General features: G+C 52.5%; 6 protein-coding genes across 6 annotated transcripts; 2 read left to right on the top strand and 4 right to left on the bottom strand.

The window, feature by feature from the left end:
• Positions 1-2,560: 2,560 nt before the first annotated feature.
• KD926_009896 (uncharacterized protein) lies at positions 2,561-5,195 on the top strand (the record flags this gene model as incomplete). Its single annotated transcript, XM_053102389.1, has 2 exons — positions 2,561-3,938; positions 4,003-5,195. The coding sequence occupies 2 exons, from the start codon at positions 2,561-2,563 to the stop codon at positions 5,193-5,195; spliced, it is 2,571 nt and encodes an 856-aa protein (XP_052954128.1).
• An 883-nt stretch (positions 5,196-6,078) lies between these two features.
• Positions 6,079-10,467, bottom strand: sC (sulfate adenylyltransferase; the record flags this gene model as incomplete). Its single annotated transcript, XM_053102390.1, has 6 exons — positions 6,079-7,954; positions 8,202-9,396; positions 9,459-9,604; positions 9,829-10,011; positions 10,151-10,178; positions 10,299-10,467. The coding sequence occupies 6 exons, from the start codon at positions 10,465-10,467 to the stop codon at positions 6,079-6,081; spliced, it is 3,597 nt and encodes a 1,198-aa protein (XP_052954129.1).
• A 3,154-nt stretch (positions 10,468-13,621) lies between these two features.
• Positions 13,622-14,600, bottom strand: met16 (phosphoadenylyl-sulfate reductase (thioredoxin); the record flags this gene model as incomplete). The annotated part of the gene is made up of 2 exons (XM_053102391.1): positions 13,622-14,367; positions 14,432-14,600. The coding sequence occupies 2 exons, from the start codon at positions 14,598-14,600 to the stop codon at positions 13,622-13,624; spliced, it is 915 nt and encodes a 304-aa protein (XP_052954130.1).
• Positions 14,601-15,693: 1,093 nt separating this feature from the next.
• On the top strand, positions 15,694-17,284 carry KD926_009899 (phosphoserine phosphatase SerB; the record flags this gene model as incomplete). Its single annotated transcript, XM_053102392.1, has 3 exons — positions 15,694-16,530; positions 16,581-16,838; positions 16,961-17,284. 3 exons carry the CDS (start codon positions 15,694-15,696, stop codon positions 17,282-17,284), a joined length of 1,419 nt encoding a protein of 472 aa, XP_052954131.1.
• Positions 17,285-18,112: 828 nt separating this feature from the next.
• On the bottom strand, positions 18,113-19,381 carry KD926_009900 (lipoate synthase; the record flags this gene model as incomplete). The annotated part of the gene is made up of 1 exon (XM_053102393.1): positions 18,113-19,381. One exon carries the CDS (start codon positions 19,379-19,381, stop codon positions 18,113-18,115), a length of 1,269 nt encoding a protein of 422 aa, XP_052954132.1.
• Positions 19,382-20,042: 661 nt separating this feature from the next.
• On the bottom strand, positions 20,043-22,147 carry KD926_009901 (uncharacterized protein; the record flags this gene model as incomplete). Its single annotated transcript, XM_053102394.1, has 2 exons — positions 20,043-21,011; positions 21,062-22,147. 2 exons carry the CDS (start codon positions 22,145-22,147, stop codon positions 20,043-20,045), a joined length of 2,055 nt encoding a protein of 684 aa, XP_052954133.1.
• Positions 22,148-23,233: the final 1,086 nt, after the last annotated feature.

The following is a 23,233-nucleotide window of genomic DNA, read 5'->3' on the forward strand; positions in this document are numbered from 1 at the left end:
CTTCCGTTCTGGGACGACAGTCCGGAGAAGAAATCCTGCTCTAGGAATATGCTGTGATACCAATACTATGCAGCTGCGAATCATAGCAGTACATGCATGGGCATATATTGGTTACACCCGCTGCCTCGAGCGCATGGTTGCGGAGTACCTGGACGGTAGTCCGTATCTCTGCCGGAGTTTGGTACGGACTAGCGAGAAGAAGGAATATGACGGTAACAACGGAGTAAAGGCGGAGGAAGACGTAAGTGCTGACTTTGAGGACCAGTCGGCCACATGGTTGTCCGTTGTAATCTTTAGTTGGGGAACTATTGATTTTAGCTATGAAGAAGAGCTTGCCTAGACTGGGCTGGGGCCCACTCCGATAGACAATGTCTCTTTTTTGCTGTTCATGATTCTTATTTTTGAACGATGAGCTCGATTGATTATGGTTTTGTTTTATTCAAAAAAATTTTTTTGACGATAATGTAGAAGAAAGAAACAAAAAGGGTGAGGGAGGATGGCAAAAAGTCAGGTGGCAGGAAGGCATCCTCAGGCAGCGATGACTTCTTTCCTTCCTTTCTTCCTTCTCCCTCCCTCTTCCTCTTCCGTCTTCCGTCTTCCCCATCGTCCTCCTCATCCTCGTCATCCTTTGGGAAATGCGATCAGCACATCATAATCATAGTCATACGGTATTTTGTCTCACTAGGGCCCCTGCACCCTCGCCTTTAATATCGGCAGATATAGTCCCAGCGCGCTATCGGCGAATAACCCCGTTGGACTAAACCGAAGCCAGCCCACCCCGAACGGTGGAAGCGACACTAGCCGCCGACGGTGTCGTCCAGTCTTCTTGTTCTTCCGCCTCCCACCTCGACGAGGCTGGTTGTTTTTGACTTTCTACTCTCTACAGAAACTCTCTCACTCGGATGTGATTCGCGTTGGTGATATGCAGTCGATCGGTTCAGTGACTGGCTAACGTCCGAATTGATCTTCCCAGGTCAATCCTGGTCAATCCTGGTCCCAGCCTCGGCTTCCCCCTCTTTATTGGATCACGGACACGGGATGCATGGTTTCATGTTGAAATATCGGGGCCGCTTAGCCGCTTTTAAAGTGGTCCCCTCTTCTCAAACTGAGACCTAGCGTCAACCGCCATGCGCTTGGTGTGGTGGTACCTGGTGGATCCTCCCCCGAGATCCGTCCCTCTTATTCGTTCCGGGCGCATGCTCCAGTTATCCGACTGATTCGTTTACTCCGGATCTCAATTTTCAGCCAATCCGTGTCCTTCGCCTATATCGCGTCTTTGTGATGGTTGTCGCAGTTATTCAGGAGGTCCGCCAACGGCTTGCAAAACGCACGCAGCAGAGCAGGAGAGAAAAAAAGGGTGGCTGCCTCGCAGCCCAACAGCTTATGAACGCATCTGAAGCTTCTTGTGTAACGCAACGACGTAATAATAATGGGGGCCTCGAGTATCGACCAGGTTTCTCCCCTTCGCCATGCTGATGTACATGTAGACAGGCTGGCTCTTCCTGATATGGCTTTCGAGTCACTATCAAACGGCCCTCGGTGTCAGCTTCCACGCTTACTTGACTCGGTCCCAACTCCACTCGATCGAACTGGGACCGAAATGGGCCCGTCCTGGACAGGCTGTGCCCTTATCCGAGTCTTATGCGCCCATCCAACGGAGATGAGGCAGCGGAATAATAATATCAATGTTTAAGTTTTGGCTCTAACTTCTCGGAGTCCTGGCAAAAAACCCTTATTTTGATTACCCACCCAGGTGGTGCTATCACACAACGCCCCGTTTGTTCGCGATTCTGGCCTGGTTTTCTTTCCTTTCTTTGCTTCTCTGCCATTTCTCTCTTTAATTCACCAGGGGCTAGAAGCTCTGCTTTTTGATTCATTTTTTTTTTCTGGAACCGTTCGTTTGGTGAATCCGTAAGTCTTGAATTATATCACATAAATTGGATCAGATGGGGCTAACCGATGCTTTCGCCGTCATCCTCAGGGGCTGGATTCTGAATGGACTGCCAGTGATTTCGTTGGAGTTGAGATTTTGCACGAGTTCGATACGATGAAGTTGTGAACCAAATCTTTTCTTCTCCTTCCATTCTTTTCTTTCAACAAAAATTATTCACCCCTTTGCGGTATGCCTTCTTCATCTCATGGCATTATCATGCGCTGCTGGACTGTAGCATTGACTCATTACCATACTTGCGCCGCAGCAGAGGCATTGAGTGCCACCGCAACGTTCTATAAACGTCTTTCTTTTCAATCTTGAGCATCTGGTTCTCAAGTCCCGTTCTTTTCCGAGTGTTTGTATCTTGCTACAGGTCACCACTGTTAAGGATCTGCAAACCTATCATCTTAAGCCATTCTCATTGCTCTCGTTCACTTTTGAATTCAATCTCGACTATTCTGTCGAGCTGGACATTTTCCAACCAAGGATCGTTCATCTATCGACAAGGCTGAAGGAAATTTTGATACAAGTCATTCGTTGCAAGCTCTATTCTATGCTTGCGCAATTACAAAACACTTCATTCCACCAAACCGCGCCGTAATTGCTAACAACTCATCATAATCGCCAATGAATCCCGGGAAGCCTTCCGGTCCCAACCCCAACGGGGCTATGGAAAGAAAGGGCTCAGTTCGCCGGGCAAGGGAGATGCTTGAAGCTGGAAGACGCCCAGAGGCTCGAGGCCCCCCAGCGAACGTTCGACCGCCGCCGCCACCGCGTCCTATCAGGGCGAACCAGGCTCATATGACCCAATGGCCTTTGCCGAATGATAATTTTCAGGGCCCTATGGTTGACCCTAACGCCAGACTGTTCGTCCCCAAAGGTCCTCCGCCTCAGCGACCACCGCGCCCTGACCTGCCATCCCCGTCAGTCTATTCGGAGAGAAGTGTTTCGGATGCTACGCCTAGCCCACTGCATTTTCAACGCCCAGCAGTTCCCTCGTTCTCTCAACCTCTAGGACACCCGCCACCGCCGCCCCGTCCTGTCATCAGAGAACCTGTCCCCCCCAGCCCTACCAGCCCCGAAGCCTCGACCCCTCGAATGTCCGTGGCAACAGATGATCTTTTCAGACAATCTGCGGCCTCTTCGATTGGCTCAATCCCTTCCATCCCAGACTTTCCCTTTCCTGGCCAGCCTCTAACCGCGGAAAGCCAAAGACAGTTTCATAAACAGCCGTCAAACCTTGCCCCGCCTCCATTAGCACAGCTGCATCCTGGTATCAACCGTCAATCCTCCGTTTCACCTATACCTGAGGAAGGATCTGACAGCCCCACCATTCATGAAGGATCTTTCGCATCGAGCAGAGTTATCCCTTCAAGCTGGGGCTCTGCTCGTGCCGAGTCCGATATCCTAGAAACCTACCTCAATGGCGAATCTGATGAGGAACACAGTCCCAAATCCACGGGCGAAGAGCGGAACGTTACTCTTGTCCGACAAGCAAGCCTAGGCAAGAGAGGAGTGCCAGCTCTGCGCACCATCTCACGATCTAACGCAGATTCGCCATTGCCGCCACCACAAGAACCCATGCCAAAACCCGTTCCACAAGAAGCCGCTCTCAAAGAGATTGCTATCGGCGCAACTGACCGAGATTCATTCTCTTCGACATCCACGAGTTCGTCCCATTTCAATCTGGAAAAAGCACCGATTGTATTGGACCTTGGCCACCCACACCCTGTACCAAACCGCGCAAACCCTCATATGGGAGCATTTGAAAAAGAGATAGGCGCTCTTCCGAAGGCCGCTCCAACAATGAGCGATAAAAGGCCGGGCGCTCGGAGACCCCCTCGGTTGGACATGTCGGCTGTTCGCGATGCAGAGAAGCGAGGCAGTCTGACAAGTCTGCCCGACTTGATTCGACGTGCGACGAAATTGGCCTCGAATTTGGAACACGGGCGGACGGCCAGTAGGAATGATCTACTTAACCCTGGTGGAGGTCCCAGATTTGCCGGTAAGTAACCGCACCTATCAGGAAGGACATAGCGACGGGACTGAATGCTGACCTGTGACCAAAGGAAATCAATATCGCAGATCCGGATCAATCAAGGATCTCCTCGCATCATTCCCTCCACCCGCCGCCACACCAGAAGGAGGGCGCGGGTCACCGTGGCCTGTCTTTTTCCGAAGGTCTACTCTGCACCACATCAAGTCTAATGAAACTGTGTCGGAGGCGGAAGGTAACGAGAAAGTTGAAAAGCGCCCTCGTCGTTGTTGTGGAATGCCTCTTTGGCTGTTCATTCTAATCTGTGCCTTGGTCATCGTTATCATCCTCGTGGCGGTGCTCGTCCCCGTCTTCCTTGTCGCCAACAAGAACAGCGGTTCAAGTTGTGAGAGTAACTCGCCATGCGCCAACGGGGGTGTTAGTGTTTCTAGTGGAGATGTCTGCTCCTGCGTTTGCTCGAACGGATATACTGGCTCGCAATGCACGATTGCCGGCGACTCCAGCTGCACCACCACTCAAATCGGCTCAGGCTCTTCGTCCAAGAATGCCACCATGGGCAGCAACCTTCCACGCTTGTTTGACAACGCACAGAGTGATTTTGGTGTGCCTCTGGATTCGGTCACAATTATGGCCCTGTTTAGCCAGAACAATGTCTCCTGCACCACCGAAAACTCGCTCGTTGCCTTCAAGGGCGTGAGCACGGGATCTAGCAAGGACCGTCGCACCCTCCTAGTCGCACCTGATTCCGAACAACCGTCCATCCCAGACCAAGCATCGTCCTCCGACTCCAAGCCACCAACCCCAACCACTCTGAACGTGCGTACACGGACGCTCGCTGCTCGAGCCCCGGCCGGCACTGTGAACGGCATTGTCTTCGATACCTCCGTGCCGACGGGAACCATGCAACCACTGACCTTCACTGGTCTTCCCACGGCAACCCAAACCGAGCCGGCATCGCACACGACCACCACGTCATCTGCTACATCGACCGCAACGGCATCACCCACCTCGACCACGGTCTCCACAAAAGTCGTCGACTTCTCCCGCACCGCTGTGCTTTACATCTTTGAGAAAACCGGGGCCTTCCGAGCCGCTACCTACTCGGAAGAGAAGATCCAAACATACTTATCCAAGTCGTACCCAGACTCCGACCGCAAGGACTTCAGTATTGACCTCACTGATTCCGGCGTCAAGGGCACTTTCTCTTTGGACTTTGAGAAATACAAGATCACCTTGCCGAATGGAGATGTCGTTGGGGGTAATTAATCACAATTGGTAGTGATTTGCGGTAATGCAGTGATGGATTGCCGGACTTTATTTGTCCCCGTGGGGCCTATTTTGTTCTATTCTAATTATTCTACAGGAAGAAATTCCTTATATTATTTTTGCGTTTTTTTTCATTCAATCTTATATATCCCCCGGCTCTGGTTGAAAATTGCGTTCTCATTTCTTACTTTTTTTTGTGCAAGTAAATTACCAACTGACTGACAGTGATTGGCGGTTTGAGCTGTACTGATCGATTTCCAGTAACCTGTTTCGCTTTTTTGCATTGCACTGTATTGCACCCATTGCATGGCATTCGCATTTGCATCGCATTTCTTATCTACTTGCGTTTGGTTTTATAAGTTTATTTGAGTTGGATTGGATTGGATCGGATTATATGGTTAGTATGTTTCTATGTGTACGCCAGCGTCATATTTCTTCGAGTTATTTATTTAGCTCGTTAGTTCGATTCTATAAAAAGCATTACTATATTCATCTATGTTCCGGGTTCATTCCGAGGTTAATTCAACGTGCTCGAAGTTGAGGTAAATTGGATTTGTTATCAATGTATCAAGAATATTCTCTGTGCACGAAACATCCGAATCGATTGCAATATCTTTTCATTTTCCCTCTCTTTTTACGGCCGTGAGGGTTATTGGTTTGGTAAATTTATAATACATACATTGGAGAAGGTAGGGTCGATAGATAGACAGTAAAGTAGGAACAGAAATGAGAAATGAGATTTTCCGCTAACACCCCGATCCAAAAACAAAATGAAAGCAGAAAATAGCAAACGAACACCATGGTATGTATGTAAGCGATGTATAGTAGGAAAGAAATGATGAATAATAACCATGAATCTCTCACCCTTTGATGAAGAGAGATATCACGCAAACAACGAAGCATTCGGCGCCATGGAGCCCAGTCCAGGTTCCCCGTCAAGGGCCGGCCAGAGTTGATTAATGCGATCATCGAGGATCAGCTTCTCTGCGTCCCAGCGCTTTCGCTCGAGGGACTTGGCCTGAGCGCGTTTCTGGCCACCGAACCACGCCTTTTCGGCGTTCTGGAGACTGTCGGTTTCGTCCTTCTTCGCCTGCGCTAGGAGATGCGATACCATCGTTTTCCAGTTATCGAGGCCGACGCGCAGACACTCGGTACAGCGCTGGGCATCGAGGGATTGCGGACCGCCGAGGTCGAGAATCGTGGACTCGGCCATGTCGGCGGCGTCGCGGGTCCAGGCGAGGCCGGTCTCAGGGGAGGAGGACGCGAAGAGGATCTCGCCGATGTAGGTCATCAGGCCGGCTTCGTCGCAGGGGGCGGTGGGGGATCGGACGGGGGGTTCGTCGCCGGAGGGGAGAGCCGCGGGGTATTCGACGGGGATGAGGACGGTTTTCAGGGCGTTGAACAGGGCGCGGAACGGGTCCGAGGATTTAGGGATACAGGGGGTGGTGGGGAAGACGTAGTCTGGTCCGGGCGGAGGAAGGGCACGACGGGCGCGAAGGACGGAGGTGAAGAGGGAGAGGGCGACGGGGAGGTTTCTCTGACGGGCGTGATGGACTGCGAGCGCCGTGGAGACGCGCAGGATGTTCTCTGAGGGTAGGTGCTTGCCGTCGTTCTTGAGCACGCCTGTCTTCATGTCCACGATTTTCGAGGCCTCGATGGGGGACGCGGAGGTCGCAATGTCCATGGCCCAGCTGTACATGTCGCTGGCGGTATCCTGGAGACCCTTGTAGTTGAGCCACTCGGCGTAGGCGAGCGCGGCGTCGAGCTTCTGCCTCGTGTCGAAACCCCGCGTCGTCAGGATCTTCATGTAGAAGGTCTCGGGGCCGGCGGAGGCCGGTTCACAATCCTCCTCGTGCAGCGTGGTCTTCTGGCCCAAGGGCATGGGCTTCGGACGAGGGTTCGATGGCCCGACGACGTACTCCGCCGGCGCGGAGATGCGCCGCTTGCGATCCGTCATCCAGCCGTCGAGATTCTCCGCCGCCCTGGCAGCGCCCATCAGGGCCTGATGATACCCTCTCCTCCACGGCTCACTCTTGGCAGTGATGTCGAAGCCGGTCTTCCCCACGCCTTCAACCAAGAACCCGCCATCGCTCTGCTCGACAACGCCTTGTCCTTCGATCTCGGGGTTTTCCAACCGCTCGATCAGCTCCCGCACGTATGCCGCAACCATCGGCCAACTGGCCAACAGCTGACCGATCTGCTCGGGGTGCTGCTGCGCCTCGGCCGAACGGAGACACCAGCGGCTTTTCCACGACCACTCCGGCGGAGTGGGCCATTGGTGCTCGAGTTGTTCCTGGTGCACCCCGAGCTTCATGACTTGGAACAAGACCAGGATCGCGTAGAACGACAGACCGATTCGAAAACCCCGGGAAATCCGTCGGCGGTAGTAGTTCCGGCTCTCGGTCGATATCAACCGCGCAAAATGCTGTCGAAGGTGAATAGAAAGGGGCGGCTGAGGGCGAGTGCCCGTCACGGGGGAGAGGAAAGGCAGCTGAGGACGGCTGTATGGCGTGGAGACGAGAGAGAGGCGGGAGTTGTGCGTGAAGGGGCGAGACGGTTGGCGCAGGCCATAATGGCTTCGGGGCCGTAATAAAAGGGCGGCCCCCGGTACCCGACCGAGTGCAGCTTGAGGTGGCAGCATTCTGCGATGCTTCGTCTTTCTGTGCTGGCGGAGTTGCGAGGAACTTGTAGATTCCGCCGGTTTGGCGATGAGGAAGTTCTGCGGGTGTTTGCGGTGTTTGTCCGGTTTGCATTTTGCACTGCGGGTCACGTGCACTAATAGGAATTTGTACGATCAACTGAGTTGGGCCTGAGGACGACAAATTTGGTGGAATAGAGCACACTGGGCTCCTGAAATTCTTTCAAGGGGAATCTAAATATTGCAACTCAAAGCATACATTCTATAACCCGATTCGTGGAACTCTTTTCAAGCCCGCCATCCATTAAACAAAGGAAAGATAAAAGATAAAAATAAAAACGCTTCCTAACCCATTTTAACACGCTTACAGACGGTCGAAGTAACCCTCGGTCTCGAGAAGGAGGATGATCTCGTGCACAATGCTGCGGACGCTCTGCTTGGAAACGTCGACGGTGAGGTCGGCGTTGGCAGGGGCCTCGTAAGGGTCGTCGACACCGGTGAAACCCTTGATCTCGCCACGGCGGGCCTTCTCGTAGATTCCACGTTTGTCGGTCTTCTCACAGTACTCGATGGGAGTGTTCACGTGGACCAGGAAGAAAGAACCACCCAGGTGGGACACGGCCTCGCGAGCAGCCTTGCGAGACTCCTCGTAGGGAGCGATGGGAGCGGCGATGACGGCAGCGCCGGCGCGGGTAAGCTCACCGGCAACGAACGCAATGCGCTGGATGTTCTTGTGACGGTCCTCACGGCTGAAGCCAAGCTCGGACGAGAGCTCGTGGCGGACGGTGTCACCCAGCAGCAGGGAGACGGAGCGACCGCCCTGCTGGTTCAGGGTGACCTGGAGAGCACGAGCAATGGCATCCTTGCCCGAGTTCAACAAGCCAGTGAGGAAGATGGTGAAACCCTGGCTGGCACGAGGGGGGCTGGATTCACGGAGGATCTTGACAACCTCGGGGTAGGAGAACCACTCGGGGATGTGAGCGCCGGTGCGCAGACGGTTACGGAGCTCGGTACCGGAGATGTCCAGAGTCTTGGTGCCGGCGGCGACCTCGTCCTTGGGCTTGTACTCGTCGGTGTCGGGCAGGTAGGTGACCTGCTGGAACTCGACGACCTCGATGCCCAGCTCGTCCTTGTACTTCTCGACGGCGTGCTGAGCGTCGTAAGGGCCGTAGAACTCCTCACCCTTGGAGTTCTTACCGGGACCGGCGTGGTCACGACCAACGATGAAGTGGGTAGCACCGTGGTTCTTACGGATGATAGCGTGCCAGAGGGCCTCGCGGGGACCACCCATACGCATGGCCAGGGGCAGCAGACCCAGGACGGCCATTCCGTTGGGGTAACGGGGCAGGAGAGCCTGGTAAGCGCGGACACGAGTGAAGTGGTCGATGTCACCGGGCTTGGTGAGACCGACAACGGGGTGAATCAGGACATTGGCCTGGCGGGCACGAGCGGCGCGGACAGTCAGCTCACGGTGAGCTCTGTGCATGGGGTTTCTGGTCTGGAAAGCGACAACTCGGTTCCAGCCGAGCTTGTCGAAGTGGATGCGCAGCTCCGCGGGGGTGTCTATTTTCGCAAATCCGTTAATTAGATGTCAAGAGGCTGTGCGCAACCGCGGGGAGACCTACAGCGGAGGGCGACATAGTCGTAGTGGTTCAGCTTGTTGATAGCCTCAACCTTTCCACCGATGTAAAAGTCGTGCACCTTGGTGTTCAGGTACTTGATAGCGGGGTGGTCCGCATCGCCGCCAAAGACCAGCTTGGCTTCCTTTGCCCTAGATTGGTGGTAACAGAATGTCAGCCATACCGCGTCATGCAGCCCCACTATACACGAATCCCGAAACGGCGCCGGGCTCGACGGCGCAATGGCCACCGGCCTGGCCCCGCTAAGACCACGGGATTGTACGAGACCAAACGAGTCAAGCCAAACACCACGACCAGCACGGTTAAGGAATCCATGTTAAGAGTTTCGCAGGGAGTAAATAAAAAGTCGACTTACTTGTCGGCACGGTAAATATCATCGATAGTCAGGATGGCCAGGTTACGGTCATCACGGAAATCCCGCAGGGTAACGCGAGAGCCGGCCTGGAGCTTGCCAGCATCAATGGTCTCCTGAGAGGCATCGAGGGTGATGGGCATAGAGAAAAGGTTGCCATCGGCAAGTCGGCAGTTCTCGCAGACACTAAACGAGGGGAGGTGGGGTCAGCCGTCTGGTCGATCGCAGAACGATTGCGAGAGAGGGTATGGGTTTCTATTGCCCATAGACATGTTCCCTGCCAATGTCTTGGGTTGAGGGGAAATGAGAGTAGAGGGAGGCATACCCATCGAAATCCTTCTGGTTCATGAAGCCTGGGCGAAGATATACGAGTTAGCCTTCTGCGGTTCCCAATCACCGGCAGGAGCCAAGCGCTGTTGTCATAGTACCAAGAAAGGCACCATCGGGGAAAGTAATTGGCTAATTGAACCTACCCTCCAGAGGACTGAAGCCACCGTTCATGATCAGTTCAAGATCGCACAGCTGGCGCTCAGAGAGCACGATGGCGGGCAGCTTCTCCGCCTCCGCGGACAATTGGTCGTGGCGGGGAGCATCGCGGGCGACGAGATCCTTCAGGATACCACCGTGAGGAGAGTTGGCCATTTTGGAGGATTGGGGAGGGGATGGGGGTAGAGGGAAAGAAAATGGGTGGAAAGAGGTTGTAAGGGAGAGAAAGAGGGAGGAAGGAGGGACACAAGAGAAGAAATAAGAAGGTGAAGGAGGGGGAGGGGAAAAAAAGTGGCTGAGGGGAGGGAAAAGTAGGCAGAGTCCAGTTATTATTTATGGAGACCTCGACTGGATTACGGATTACAAGAATGAGCCAGAAAGACGAAAATTAAAAATTAAAAAAATATCGCATCCCACTCTGCGATCCAATGTAAAATCTCACCATGCGATTCCAGTCCCAAGTGTCGCAAGAACACAACTCGTTGAGTCGTCAGTCGGTGGAGTTCCGATGATCTTTCCTGGTCCATCCGGTCTTGGCTTCGACTGCTAATTCCGCGGCCCTTCTGGTTCTGGCCTTCTGTCATTATCGGATCGTGCTCGTCCTGTTTCTTCTACATTTCTTTTCTTTTTCTTTTCGGTCCATTGGTGAGTTCGTCTCTCTAGCTACTTACTTCCCCGTTGGGCCCGGCGTGATCGGCCTGGTCGCCGCGCCGTAGCGACCTGATGCTATAGATCATCGAACGCCCAGACGAGACATGATTTTCAGGGGGCGAGTCGGGAAATTCGATCGGACGTTTCTTTTACATGATTGCCAGCACCTGCGACGAGGGATGACGTTGTCTGCGCACAGATGCTGAAGGGGAAGCTATTCTCTACAATAATGCTCACCCTGATCTCTGTATACTTCTGGAGGATTCAATCCGATTGTGGTTTAGTCGCTGCGTCTTCGGCAGCCGGCGTCATCACGTGGATCGCATCACGACATCCTCCGCATGGCTTGCGTGATTGCGCATCCCCGGTTCCAAATGAGGGTTAGCGCAGATCAGGTGACGGGCCGGTGGTCGGACTTAGGTTATCGGTCTCCTCATATCGCCGCGGTAACCCTTAACCATAATTAATGGCAGTGACTATGAGTATCATCTCAGGTACATCACTCTGCAACAGGATCGTCTGAGTATGTATCAATGATGGAACATGCCAAGTCACACCCATCCATTCCTCTGTCTTCCGTCCTCCATACCGACTGTAGCAAGGATAGTCACCCTCCATCAACACGTATCCAGTAAATCCTGCCTTCTTTGTATTAGGCCACCCGATGGGGTAACGAACGCCGACACTTGAAACGAGCGGAAAGCTTGACAAGAGATCGGTATCAGAAGCTCAGACAGATGCGAACCTGCCCCTGAGACGCAGGTTAATTAGCTTGACAGCTAACGCGTCATCGGCTACGTATGTTGCGTGCTTGGCTTGCCCCGGATTTTGCTGCTTTACTAGGATCAGTAAAGAACGGCTTCAAACTCTTTATTCTTTTTCTGTATTTGCGAATTGCCAGATGGAGATCGTTGCATGAGAGAGAGGGGGTGGCGGTCGGGTGTGAAAAAGCAACGGTGGCCATTTGGGACCGGGGATGAGATACGTGTACACTATTGGGGATTTTTAGTGGAATGGATTTGGGAAGCAGAGTAGTCACTTACAAAGTCTGAAATGGACCTCATACTTAGTAGTATTCCCAAATACTCCGGAAAACCACTGACTCGATGCTCCGACCCTGCAAGTAATATTCACAATAAACGGCTCCCTGCCCGCATCGTGATAGTACTACTCGCAGTATACCGATCAATACAACATTGACAAAACACTTAAATTGACAGCCAAGACAAGGAGAAAATAGACAACTCACATCGTACATCCACCTCTTGAACAATTAGCAAAGACAGCTGTCACCTTTCAACTTCCATACCTACAAAGGGGGGAATTTGAGCCGATAAGCAGACGTCCAGATAAGATTGATAAGATTAGATCTCCTGCCAGATCACCCGCTCCCCAAATAAGTCTAGTGTAAGCAGAGTCTTGGATGGCGCAATCCCGTCAGAGAATTGTAAATCGACCTGCTCGTGACTTTATTTCACCGCGTGAGAAAATTCGATTAAAGTTAGTCCCCATCCCCACTCGCCCTCTGTCTTGTGACTTTGTCCCATGTCTCCGGGGATTGGAGTCTTGCATTCTTTGGTTGTAGAAGGCGACTATTACTTCATAATTCCTGGATGGTGGGGTGAGGTTTCCAGCTTTTTAATTAACTGTAGTAACATCTTCTACCACTAATGATCTCTTTGAGCAATCTATTCTGAAGGATGCTTGTTGGTGGAGAACGATGTCGGCTTTCTTTTAGAACGGTTGATCATGTTTGGGATGATCTTTCTTCTGCCTTACAGGGCGTTTCCCCTCTTTTTTTCTCATCGTGTCCACACTTCGAAGATGTCTTTGTTCCCTGAACCCTGAGTAGAAGCCAGGGTCCAAACCCCCGCCCTTGGTGAATTTTCAGTTAATAATGATGGGGGTGATTGTCAATCATCCCATATACAAACGGTATCGTGAATTCTACGGACTAGGGCTAAACGCCCCACACAACCAAACCGACATCGCACTTTACAGTTGTGACGGTCTACAAAGGAACTAAGTATAAGACAAGTTTGTTTCTGACTCGTAGTCAAAGAATTTTCCCATGGGGAAGAAAGGCTATCTAGGAGGGAGGATCTAGAGCCTTTATATACTGCTCGAGGCTTCGCCTCAGGCAGGAATGCCTACCGGAGGGTCCCTCGATCCTATACTAACTAACCAGAACGTTCCTCCGGAACATTCCTCCGCATCGGGAAGTTCCCTGGTTTCAGGAGGTCACAACAGTAACAGAAAGTCTGAAAAAGCAAACAAAAAAAGTGAAAAAGGATGCAAATAAATAAACTACGCAGGGGAAAAGGTGAGTTTTGAGAAAAAGGCTCTAGTTTTCTTTTGTTTATCATACTAGTCATTATCGTAGCCGGACCATCGGGTCATATTCTGAGCATGTCCCGTCAACCCACTATGTACAGGCTTCCCCTTGGGATTGGGGTTGACAGGTGGCTTGGGCCCTCCGGATTTTCCTCAACCATAAAAAAAAAAGCAGACGCAAATTATTCATAACGACATGATTTTCCAGATTCCGAATCCGTCTGAAATAGAGGCAACGCCATGTGAAATCCCGCTAGATGTGGTAGTCCCCGTTCAAAGAACGCCAGTGTAAATGCAAGTTAAAAAGCCAGTGGACGCGAAACGCTTATTGAGCAGTGGCGAGGGAGGTCTGCAGAGCCTGAGCGAGAGTCTCCTCCTGGCGCTGGCGCTCCAGGTCCATGAGGAACTGGGCGTACTTGGATCGAGGGTTGTGAATTCCACACTCGGTCTTCTCCTGACCCTTCCAGCGACCGGAACGCTCGTCTTCGTTGTCCTTGACAGGCTGGGTAGAGTGGTAGTCACCGATGCTCTTGTAGCCGCGGTCAAGGAGTTCGTTGTAGGGCACGTCATTCTCCTTGACATACTTCTTGACCTGATCGAAGGACCAGTTGGCAAGAGGGTTGACCTTGATTAGGCCAGCCTCGTCGACCTCGATGATGTCCAGATCGCCACGCTTACCACCCTGGCTGCGGCGGCGTCCAGTGAGGACGGCATGAACGTTCAGCTCGCGGTAGGCACGCTGAGCAGGCTCGACCTTGGCAACCCAGTCGTAGAATTGGTCATCGGTTTCCCAAAGACGGGCACCGAACTTCTTGGCGAACTCCTCCTCGGTCTCGACGCCAGCAGGCTTGTAGACATGAACATTGTTGAGAGGGTATCTCTTACGGACCTGGTCGACCAGAGCCAGGGTCTCCTTGAAGTGGTGAAGGGTGTCGAGGAAGACAAGGTCGACCATCTGGGGACGGGGCACATCCAACTTAGACAGCATGTCAAGAGTGACAAGACCGGTCAGGCCAAAAGCAGTAGTCTGGAAGAGATGAGGCAGCGAAGTGATACACCATCTCAAGACATCTACATGAGGATCAGTCAGCATGGGCCGAGTGGACTACTAGAGGGGCAGGCATCCGTAGCTGACCTTGAGGTTCAAGAAACTGCAGCTGACGGTTGAGGAACTGCAAGTGAGTCCTGGTGAAGATGATCTCCGGGGTGTAGTCATCACTCGAGCCGCCGCTCACATAGCCAGACTCGGTTCTGGAGTCGACTTCCGACTCGGAGGGGTAGTTGACAGGCATCTTAGCAGGCATCTTTGCTTAGACCGATGCTAATGGGAAGGCAAAGGGTAAACGAAGTGGGACAATGATTGTTTAGAGTTGTTTAGAGGGAGCCAAGCAGTCTATAAGTAAGAACACGGGACTGGATTGAATGACGACGTTTGGCCCAGAAATTGCAAATCTGAGAGGAGAATGATGTGAGAAAGACGAGAGAGCCACCGCCAGTCTCATATAAGAGGACAGGGGCAATCACGACATCACCGGCAACCGGAGCCTGTCCTTCACTGCCAGAGACCCTTCATCCTGCCCGGCACATTCTGCCGCTGGCAATCACGACATTGCCCATGACCGCCTACCCTGTTGGGGGAGGCTGCTGAAAAATTCAATTTGCTCATGTCCCCAGGAAAGCACGCAATACCTGCGCTTCAGGTGCCTGTCGTCCGCCGCACGGGCTTGCACGGGCAATCACCGCTGAGAAATGCCTGCCCTTTCTGCCTTCCACCTTCCAACCGGTTCTTCTGGAACCCCGGGGATAATCATGGAGAGTTCCCTCTGATGCGGGTGACAAAGCTATTATATCTTCCCCATGTCATCATTCTTGTCTCATCAATGTTCTTCCAGGGGAACGCCTGGAGCCCTAATCCTGGTCAGTGTCTCTGAATGATGTAACAACCGGAGGACCACCTACTTTTAGCCCATCACTAGTCAAATAAACTGTCTTCCATCTGGGAAGATTAATAATAGCTCGGGATCCTGGATGATTCACCCGTAGTCGGAGGTCTGCTGGGTCTAGCAAACACCGTGTGGGTATCTGCTGGCAAGGCATGTCCGCCATGTCGTCGGAACGGACGGCGGCTTCTGAACTGCCGCTGTTTATGCCGGGCGGTCAAAAAAGACCTGACCGCCTTCCCCTTCTGAGCACCCCGCCACGTGCCCGCCGATCGATACTGCAGGGGAAATCCATGATTTTCTTGCAAACGTCAGGCTTTGCTCTGCAGTCTCCAGTGTCAAGCTCTCCAGAGTCCGTTTGCTGACTGGCCCCTTGTCTTCCGCTCAACTCTCATCCACTGTCAAGCGTTTGATCTCCTTCCTCCCCCTCGCAACTTCCCACTCTAGACCCTGCGGAATGGAGGCGCCTAACCCCACCACCACACCCTCTCGCCCACAGCGGCCAATGCTGCAGCACACGTTGCGCAGTAACTCCTTCATTCAAGATCATCAGCAGTACAAGCCCTCGGTGCCGATCAACCAGACCATCGGCAATGTCCTGGGGAATGCGGTCGAAACTGGCATGGGCTCGTTATCCATCAACGCTAACCCCATCAGCCCGGATCCCGAGAAGGTGACCGAGAGTGGCATCATCCACAGCATCTTCAATCACCAAGGCAATCTCCTGCCCACCGGAACTCCGCAAGTTGTCGCGACCATATACTACAAATCCTCCGATCCCATCCACCCTCATCTCCATCCCGATTCGTCACCTCGTCCCGGGAATAAACTGCCTTCCCCGATGGTTCCCGTGGGTTCCGCACCGACTATCGATATCGAGAAGATCCCGCGCGAACCCCCGGCACCAGAACCCGAGCCTCTCGATCATCTCTACGGCCCCTTTGTGTCGCAATTATGCTTGACGAACTTCCTCCAAATCATGGAGTCTCTCCCGATCCCTTATCAGCGCATGAACACCTCCCATCGCTGTCTTGATCGCCAGGATCAGCCTCGCGTTGTCGAGGTCACCATCTCCCCTCCTCCTAACCCTGACTACCTCACGTTCACCGATCTTCGCAAGCATGAGAGCATATGGCGATTTGAGCGCGAGTGGAACGTGGAAGTGGTGCTGCAGAAGGAAAGCGTTTTCCGGCGACACAAGCGACTGGTCGTGTTTGATATGGACAGCACCTTAATCCGGAATGAAGTGATCGATGAGATTGCCAAGGCTATTGGCGTGGAGAAGCAGGTCTCGGTATGTTTGTACGCTCTGGTCTACCTTAGCTTAACTGACAACAATGATAGGAAATCACGGAACGTGCCATGAATGGCGAGCTCGATTTCTCGGCGTCGCTCAAGGAGCGCGTTGGTTTGCTCAAGGGGGTTCCCTCGGACATCTACGAGAAGCTGAAATCCGTCATCACGATTGCTCCTGGTGCGCGTGAATTGTGCAAAGCTTTGAAGACTCTTGGTTGCAAAATGGCGGTGCTGAGTGGAGGATTCCAGCCCTTGGCCGAATGGCTGGCTGGTGAGCTTGGTATTGATTACGCACACGCGAACCATGTATGCCCCACCGTCCCTTGGCTTGCTAATGCTCACTGTTGAACTACCTTCCCCACTCTGGGTCATCAAAAGAGGCTTTCTACCTACCCGGCTGGCTAATCCGTGGTGTGTTACTTCAATAGCTCGAGGTCGACCCGACCACTCAGACTCTCACGGGTAAACTTGTACCCGACCACGCTATCATTGACGCCTCCCAGAAGCGAGCACTCTTGCACTCCATCGCCGAAACGAACGGCATCCCTATTGCCCAGACCGTTGCTGTGGGTGATGGCGCCAACGACCTGCTCATGCTTCATGCCGCTGGACTTGGTGTCGCCTGGCGCGCCAAGAGCATGGTGCAGCTGGAGGCCCCTACCCGTCTGAATGGGGAAAGCCTTGTCGACATTCTCTACCTGCTTGGTCTCTCGAACGAGGACGTCAAGGAGTTGACTGCGGAAGGCTTGTGAAAGCTGAAGAAGTACCCGTAGTTGGAGGTAGTTCCATTTCTTGTTGGTTTCCTTGGAAAAGGTCAAGAGTATTATCCTCTTCTCTCGGCCTTTCTTTCCTTTTTCCTTGCCAAATGCAGCAATTCGAAGTGGTTCTTGTTGTGGAGCAGCATTGAAATCTGCGTTCCCCTATCCTCCTACCCACGTCCCTGCCTTTCCTGCTTTCCATTTCATTCTTGGTTTTTCTTTCCTATTTCGGTGACGTCAACATCTCTTCTTTGCAATTTGTCATTAGGCTGGCTAGTACATTCGGATGAGGTACGTGATGGACATATCATTTTGGGTGAGAGGAAGTAGACGAGGAAGAGACACAGACAAACAGACACAGAGAGAAACAGCGTTGTTCATGAGGCGTAGGAGAGCGAAGGAGATTCGAAGCTACCCCCCTGGTTACATGTTATGATTTCAATTTCTCAGCCATGGATATCATTTGAGATTTACGTGCCCATTAGTTATGATGAAGTTGATTCGAATTTGAATCTATGTGTTGAACCTATGTTCTCTCGATACCTATTATCATCTCTATATCTGAGAAAGTGAGAAAGTGAGAAAAGAAAAAAAAACAAACCCATTTGGTCATGTCCTTTCCCCTTCTTAATATTTTGAAAATCGTCACAAATGTAAACCAGCAATAATGCTTTGGAACAAGAACAAGGAAACCAGATAACCTGCGCCGATCAAAGAACCAATCAAATCCAAAATCTAAGGTGAAACAGGAGTAATACACAAAAAGGGTAGAGCTGGGGAGCAGGGAGGCAGGGAGGAAGGGGAAGAAAAAGAGGAGCAAAATCAGCGCGTTGCCTCATCGACGGCAGTTTTCGTATCGCTGCTGACTGTCTGCTCCCCCGGCGCTCCAGCGGCAGCGGCAGCACGTCGCTTCTTCAAGACGTTCTCAATGAACGCCTCACCGGCCTTGTAGCTGCTGCGGACCAACGGACCCGACGCACAGTATAGGAAGCCCATATCGAGAGCACGCTGGCGCCACATCTCGAACGCATCCGGCGTAACGTACTCATGCACCGCCATATGACGCTTCGTGGGACGCATGTACTGGCCGAAAGTCACGACGTCGACGTTCACGGCGCGCAGCTGCCGCAGCGCATCCCACAGCTGGTCCTCCGTCTCGCCCAATCCCAGCATCAACGAGGTCTTGGTGATCAAGCCTGGCTGGGCCTTCTTGGCAGCGTCCAGCACGCGAATCGACTGCTGGAAAGTGGCCCTCCGGTCCCGAACCTGCGGCGTCAGAGCCTCCACCGTCTCGACGTTGTGTGCGTACACGTCCAGCCCGGACCTCGCGACCAAGCCCACCATATCCAGATCACCGCTATAGTCACCAGTCAGACACTCGACGAGGATGCTCGGCGCCTTCTGCTTGGTGCGGATCACCGTCTCGGCGAAGTGGCGAGCACCGCCGTCCGCGAGGTCGTCTCGGTCGACGCTAGTCATGACAATATAACCCAAGCCCCAGCGCGAGATAGCCTCGGCGGTGTTCTCGGGCTCGTGGGGGTCCAACGGCGCCGGATTGCGGTTGGTCTTGACGCTACAGAAGCGGCAGCCACGGGTGCAGGTATCACCCATGAGCATGATAGTGGCGGTAGCGGCGGACTTGTCGCTGCCGCCCCAGCAGTCGGAGATGTTAGGACAGCGGGCCTCCTCGCAAACAGTGTGGAGATTGAGACCGCGCAGGTCCTTCTTCAGGCGCTGGTAGTTCTTGGAGTCGGGAATGGGTGTTTTCAGCCAGGACGGCAGGCGGGTCATTTCCTTCTTGCGGCCGGCGGGTCCGACCATGGCGGTTTTGAGGGCGTAGGCTTCGGAGGGATCGAGAGGAGCATTGTCGGCGCCGCCGGAAACGAAGTCTGAGAACGAAGGACCAGCATTCAGCTTATCCTTGAAGGTGGTTCGGCGACGCGGCGTCGTGCCCGGGGCGCCGGTGGCGGATGGCGCAGGGTCGGTCGTGGCATAGCTGCGGACCGTAATTGGGGCGACTGTTCCTGGGTGGGATACAGCTCTGGAGGTAGAGGAGTAAAGGGATCTCAAGCGGTTCGTCGAAGAGGCCATGGTGAAGCTATCCAACTTGTGCAGTTTGCAAGAAAGGAATTCCGCGGGAAAGACGAAGCCGCTCCGCGAGATAACGGCGAATTGCCCGCGTCTTAGTCATGCTGCATTAACCCGAATCGGGACTAGATATGATGTCCGCAATGGGAAGGTAGCCCTAAGGTGGCGTTGATCTACAAGAATATCACGCAAGTTGCACACGGTGTTGTTTGAATTGCCAGTATTATATTACTATTCTAAGGGTATCATTCGGTCTGGATATTATGTCCGACCAGTAATTATATCAACCACTAGGGTCAACAGTACACAATTATACAAATGGGATAGATAGAATGGCGACTATGTCGGCACATGTCACAATTTTGGAAACAAGAAGGAAAATGGGATATATGACGAAAGAATGGGGTTGCAAACAAAATGAAATAGAAAATAATTGAATCAGCGAGTTTGTAGAGGATGTGCAGTAGAGTAAATGAGAAAGTCACGAGCTGGTGCAATCTGTGTCTTGCATAATAAGAGAGAAACGAGAAGCGAAGTGAACGTGGTTTGAGATATGATAAAGAGAGAATGTGAGAAAAATGGATAGGAAATAATGGAAAGAAGGACTGGTAGTGATCCGGGATATGTCTAATGACATTTATAGAGTACAATAGAAATGACTGGTCTAGGACTTTGTCTCAAGAACCTGAGCCAGCACAAGTACGGAAGACTTCAAATGCTCATCGTGTTTGCCGCAGATGGCAAATATCAGGTTGTCAACAATCCGATCGAGGTCTTTGCAGAGCTCTGTGCTCCTTGCGCCTAGGATGCGATTCTTGACCCGTGCTGGCGTTGGCTGTGAATATTGCATTCCCAACCCAGAGCTTGCTTTTTCGGGAACCGTGTCGAGGCGAGACAAGCTTGGTTTATGGGAGAAGTTGCTGTTTCTTCGATTGATCGACGCGAGGGAAATCAAATAGTTGCGTGCAATCAGCACGGCACAGAGGTTGTCGAGTAAATTCTCGGCAACTTCGGGAAATATTTTTCGAAAAGGTCGTATCAGCGCCTTTTCGTTATTGTGACGGAGGAACATGATTACTGGGGAAGTCAACTTGAGCATGTTTCGAGGGAAGTCCTTGGCCGAATGCTCCAGCTGGTCAATCGTCCACTCATGGTCCCACCATTTCTCAAGTTCTTCTTTCTCGGAAGTATTGGAAGAACGCCCGGGAGATGCTTGTGCCTTGGGTGATGACTGCGTCGTGGGTTTCAGATCCGGTTTGGCAGGTGACCGCTGGGGCGATCTCTGAGGCGACTTCGGCGGTAGCCTCGGAATTTCCTGGCTTGTAGCCATTTTATCGCAGATAACGGTTTCACCGACACTCTCCCCATTGAGAGAGCTGGTGTCAGTATATTCATCCTCCTCCTTGATCGTCTGGTGTTCTTTGGGAGAAGGGCAGTGATGCGTGATATAACCACTATCTGACATTTCTAGTGGCGTGTCTGGACTGAAAGCCGATATTTCATGCTGACGGTGATCGGGCGTTGAAGGAGCTGTTCGCTGTGTTGGCGTTGGCATAGAATAACTCATTGCCGGGGAAGATTGCCGTGAGATATCCACCAGTTTCGGCTTCGTCTTACTGGCGACGGCAAATACCTATAAAACATGAGTATATGTCGGATACGATGAACAACTAGGACACTTACCACAGGCTTGTCAGCCGGCGGAAGTATCTGACATTTCCTCCGATTGAATTCCTTTGGCTTCTCCTCTCCAGAATCTGCTGTTTCCGCTGGCGCTCCCTGAAGCCATGGCTCGTAGTACGAGAGGCTACTCGGGACCCAGCTTCTCTCGCTAGAGACCGTTCGGGATCGGCTTCGTTGCGAGTTTGTAGAGCTAATCGAGAAATCTCGGGTATCTGGGGAGTCTATATCTGTGGATGGCGTGGGTGAAAGCGATAGAGAGGGGGAGCGAGACGGAGATGGGGATGGAGATGCAGTCCTCTCCGAGTCAGTAGACACAGGCGTGAGTTTTCCGTCATCCGAGTCCCATTGTCGCACTAGGTTGGAATGTGCCATATGTACATTTGTGGACTCATTTGTGCTCCTCAGGTTTTCGGTGGTTTTTCTCAATCGGAGCGCACGGGCAGCAAAGGATGGTTTAGGTTCGGGCTTATAAGTGGAAGAGCTCTTCGGTGTTGTTTGGTCAGCGTCCGAGTCATATTCTGATTTTGGAGAAAAATAGGCTGAAGAAGGAGAAGGCTGTGATGATCTTGGGTCGGATAGAGGAGGGCTGGGGAGAAGACCGAATGTCTCCATGCTGGTAGTCGTGAGGTTCTGGTCGGATCGCCATGTGCGCAAACCGTGATTGTTGCTGTTAAACGGTTCCCTCGAGAGTCTTCGAGAGTCTCTAACCGAAGAAGGGTTGTTTTCAAACGAAGGAGATGATGGTAGACGCAGCTGGAATGGCTGTTTCATTCTGCGTACCGATCGGAAAGGTGAAATAATGACAGGAGCTTGTTCTGCTGGTCGTCGTGTTTGTTGTGACGTAGTATATTCGGATTGTTCTAGACGAGGTGAGGTTGAAGGAACAAAAGAGAGGGAATTCTGCGTGTTCTGTCTCCTCCATGGTTGTACATTGGGAGAATAGCGAGGAGCAGCCATGCTGCGACTTTCAGCTAGGCCCTCTTCGCCGGCTACGCTATACGAGGGCACAGTTCTGTTGGCGTACGTTGGAACGCTATTCGCAGATACCGTGTGTTGGTGAAGAGGAAAGTGTGCCCTGAGATGCATCTTTGCACGATCGCAGTCGATCGTGGACATGGCCAAGTAGTGTTGGAACAATAATGGAGATGTAGGATAAACAGAAAATAGTATATTAGTTGTGTGAAATAAGAAGCAAAAATAAGAGAAAATGAGCAGAAGGTCCGGAAATGTGCGCAGCAGCGGCCAAACAAGACCTTATACTAGCCAAGGGACCTGCTTCCCAGACATCCCTTGGCTACCTGCAGTGACAGATAGCCAGACATCGGGCATGTGTGATCTCCCCCTTCGCGAGGGTCACTCAACACTCTGGAACAAGAGCGAACTGTAAAGGGCCACTACGTCTACCGTCCTTGCATTCCAGAGCGAGGTGAGATCCGACAAGATCGAGAATCATTGGGTGGAAGGCCCTATGCGCGCCACCTGCAGGCGCAGCACAACGTGGATGGTCCGCTTTTCAGGCTCTCTGCATTTCGTCACTACAGGAGGAATGAGACATGCAGAGGGAGGGAAATGGGGAGAGTCCCTAGAAGGACCCGGAAACGAACGTCACCCTTCTGTCTATGGCTGAGCTGTTGCGACGGGCAATCAAAGCCGAACCCCCTAGAGAGACCCCCTTGCATTGGTTGCTGTGGGTGTGGTGGACTACCCCCATGTTTGGAGGAGGCCGCAATTTAAGCAGCATGTGCGAGAGTCCCAATCAACGGAGAGTGGCGGAGATTTGAAATGTATGAAGATGGCTCAAATACCGTGCGAAGGCGTGAAATTCTTCGATGGGGTGAAAGAAGTGCTTGATGAGGATTTGCCATCATCTGCTTCCGTTGCCGCGAGTCCAGCTGCGCAATGACAGTAATTGCCGCAGGGCAACGTCGGCAATCCACATGACCCCAAGGGCCATAAGGAGGTGAATTAGCAAGGAGCCCAGGGATCATGGGATGATTGCCCAAGATAGGGACCGGGTGGAAAACTTGATGTGGTGAGTAAGTTGTAGAGGGCGACGTTCCTTGTCCTGTCCGGTTGTAGAGGGCGACGTTCCTTGTCCTGTCCGGGTCCCGTGAGATCAAGGGACGCCGCTGCAAACAGTGCAAACTTTTATCGTTTATCGCTTTTTATCGC

Source organism: Aspergillus affinis (assembly GCF_023601865.1).
Source record: "Aspergillus affinis strain CMG 70 chromosome Unknown NODE_73_length_178438_cov_86_647956, whole genome shotgun sequence".
Lineage (NCBI taxonomy): Eukaryota > Fungi > Ascomycota > Eurotiomycetes > Eurotiales > Aspergillaceae > Aspergillus > Aspergillus affinis.